The sequence below is a fragment of the Arachis stenosperma genome, chromosome 10 (genome assembly GCF_014773155.1).
Source record: "Arachis stenosperma cultivar V10309 chromosome 10, arast.V10309.gnm1.PFL2, whole genome shotgun sequence".
NCBI classification, from domain to species: domain Eukaryota; kingdom Viridiplantae; phylum Streptophyta; class Magnoliopsida; order Fabales; family Fabaceae; genus Arachis; species Arachis stenosperma.
The window spans coordinates 25,420,566-25,422,775 of NC_080386.1; the positions used below are offsets into that span (position 1 = coordinate 25,420,566).

Genomic DNA, 2,210 nt, shown 5'->3' on the forward strand with positions numbered 1-2,210 from the left:
TTCTGTGACATTCTTGTCTTGTAATGCACTTCTTCACGAGGTGTGTCAGTGTTTTATTTTTTAAAAAATTATCCCATTATTTTTTATATATTATTATATCTCAGTTTTGGTGCTTATTATACCATTTGTCAATCTTTGTCTCCACTACATGCTCACATTCTGTAGATTTTTCACTGAATTTGTTAAACTATAACCCTTTCTCTTTGTCCCTCCATTTTTTAAATCCAAACTTGCATTATGCACCACACATGACACATACTCCTCTGTCTCTCTAGCTTCTTATTTGATTTAACTCTGAAACACTTTCTCTTTTCTTACCCCAGTAAGTTATGGGAAAAGCTAGCAGGTGGTTGAAGGGGTTATTGGGATTGAAGAAGGACAATTGTGCTTCAATGGCTGCTTCTACTGACAAGAAGGAGAAGAAACGTTGGAGTTTTGCAAAGTCTGCCAAAGATGGAGATTTGACTCAAAATGCTTCTACAAATTATGGAGTCAGGGGCTCTGACTCTGACTCTGCTGAAAAAGGGAATGAGCAGAACATGAATGCCATAGCCGTGGCAGTAAGCAGGGAGAAGTGGGCTGCATTGAAGATCCAATCTTATTTCAGAGGTTACTTGGTATGTTCATTGTGAATCTAATTAAAGCATCTTTGTTCAAGGAAATGAATAGAACAGTGCCTCATCAATTTCATGTTACTTTATAGATCAAAAACATTGGTTATGATTTTGTTGCATTGATTTCAGGCTAGGAAGGCTCTTAGAGCACTCAAAGGATTGGTTAAGATACAAGCTCTAGTTAGAGGCTATCTTGTTAGGAAAAGGGCTGCTGCAACTCTTCACAGTATGCAAGCTCTAATAAGAGCTCAGGTTGCCGCCAGAGCTCGCCGTTCGAATAGTTTTCGGCCTCAAACTCCTGGAAGAAGATATGTGGTAAAATCTGCTTCTTATTACTATCATCATTATTCATAATTGTTCTGTTTCTTAGTTGGTATGTTTTGTTCTATTGTAGCAATGGTATGATGAAACAAGAAGTGAGTTCCATAGTAAGAGGCTACTACCAACAAGCAAATCCTATGAAACATCCTTAAATATGAAAGGATTTGATGAGAGCCCCAAGAATGTTGAAATTGATACATACAGGCCACAATCAAGATCAAGGAGAATCACAACAACTACTATGTCTGAGACTCAAAAAGACCACCTTCACTATCAAGCAATCTCAGTTCTTGAATGCAGGCATCCTCCTCAGCATTTGGAATGGTACTCGAACACGGATGAATGTGAAATCGCAACAGCTCGCAGCACGCCTCGTCTGACGAATGCTCCGGCTACACCAGTGAAGAGTGTTTGTGGAGAGTCCTTTAGGCCTTACTGCAATTCCCCTAACTACATGGCCAATACTCAGTCATATAAGGCAAAGGTTAGGTCTCATAGTGCTCCAAAGCAAAGGCCTGAGCCTAAGAAGAGGTTCTTACTCACTGAAATAATGGCAGCAAGAAATAGCACTAGTGGTGTTAGAATGCATTGGTCATCCAAATCACACTCTCAACATTATTGCAGTTTTGACAGACTTGAGAGGAAACTGAAATAGACATGCTTAGTATCTTAATTTTGGAATCTGCTATGTACATTCCTTTTCTTTTAAAGAGTTTGTTATCTACTTTTGTTTTGTGTTTGGATTAGTTTATCAAAAGCTTTTTAGATTGATAATTTTTTAACCAACTTAAGTTGGTTGAGTGGTTAGCTGGTTCATCCGTTTAAACAAGTATCTGGGAGTCCAATGCAAATTTCACTTTGTGTATGCATCAACTTTTTGACTAACGAGTAATGAAGTAATAATTAGTTTGTCGAATTGAAAAATACCATAAAAATCCTAATAAAATTGATAATTTTAGATTAAATCAGGATTAAAAATTAAGCAATAAAGTAAGTCAACATTATCTTTTGCTTTTTAATTGAAAGAAGCACGACTTGTATGATGTCTTAGAAAGTCCATTGAATTTGGTTAATTTGAAGTACTCAAAAAATGTTTCCAACATTTTCTCCAAAAATAGTGTGTCCTATTGATAGCTACTCACATGTAACATGTTTAGAAACCAACATTGGAATGAACATAGCTGGCAAAATTTGAAATCAATTAGCAGCCTCCAATTAACATATATTACTCTAGTTCTATTTTGTGTTACTCCTAATAGTTTGATAAATATAATG

At 36.3% G+C, this 2,210-nt stretch overlaps 1 protein-coding gene across 1 annotated transcript; it reads left to right on the forward strand.

Annotated features, from left to right (window-relative positions):
* Positions 1-329: 329 nt before the first annotated feature.
* Positions 330-1,590, forward strand: LOC130956902 (protein IQ-domain 26-like). The gene is made up of 3 exons (XM_057883842.1): positions 330-617; positions 744-929; positions 1,009-1,590. The coding sequence occupies exons 1-3, from the start codon at positions 330-332 to the stop codon at positions 1,588-1,590; spliced, it is 1,056 nt and encodes a 351-aa protein (XP_057739825.1).
* Positions 1,591-2,210: the final 620 nt, after the last annotated feature.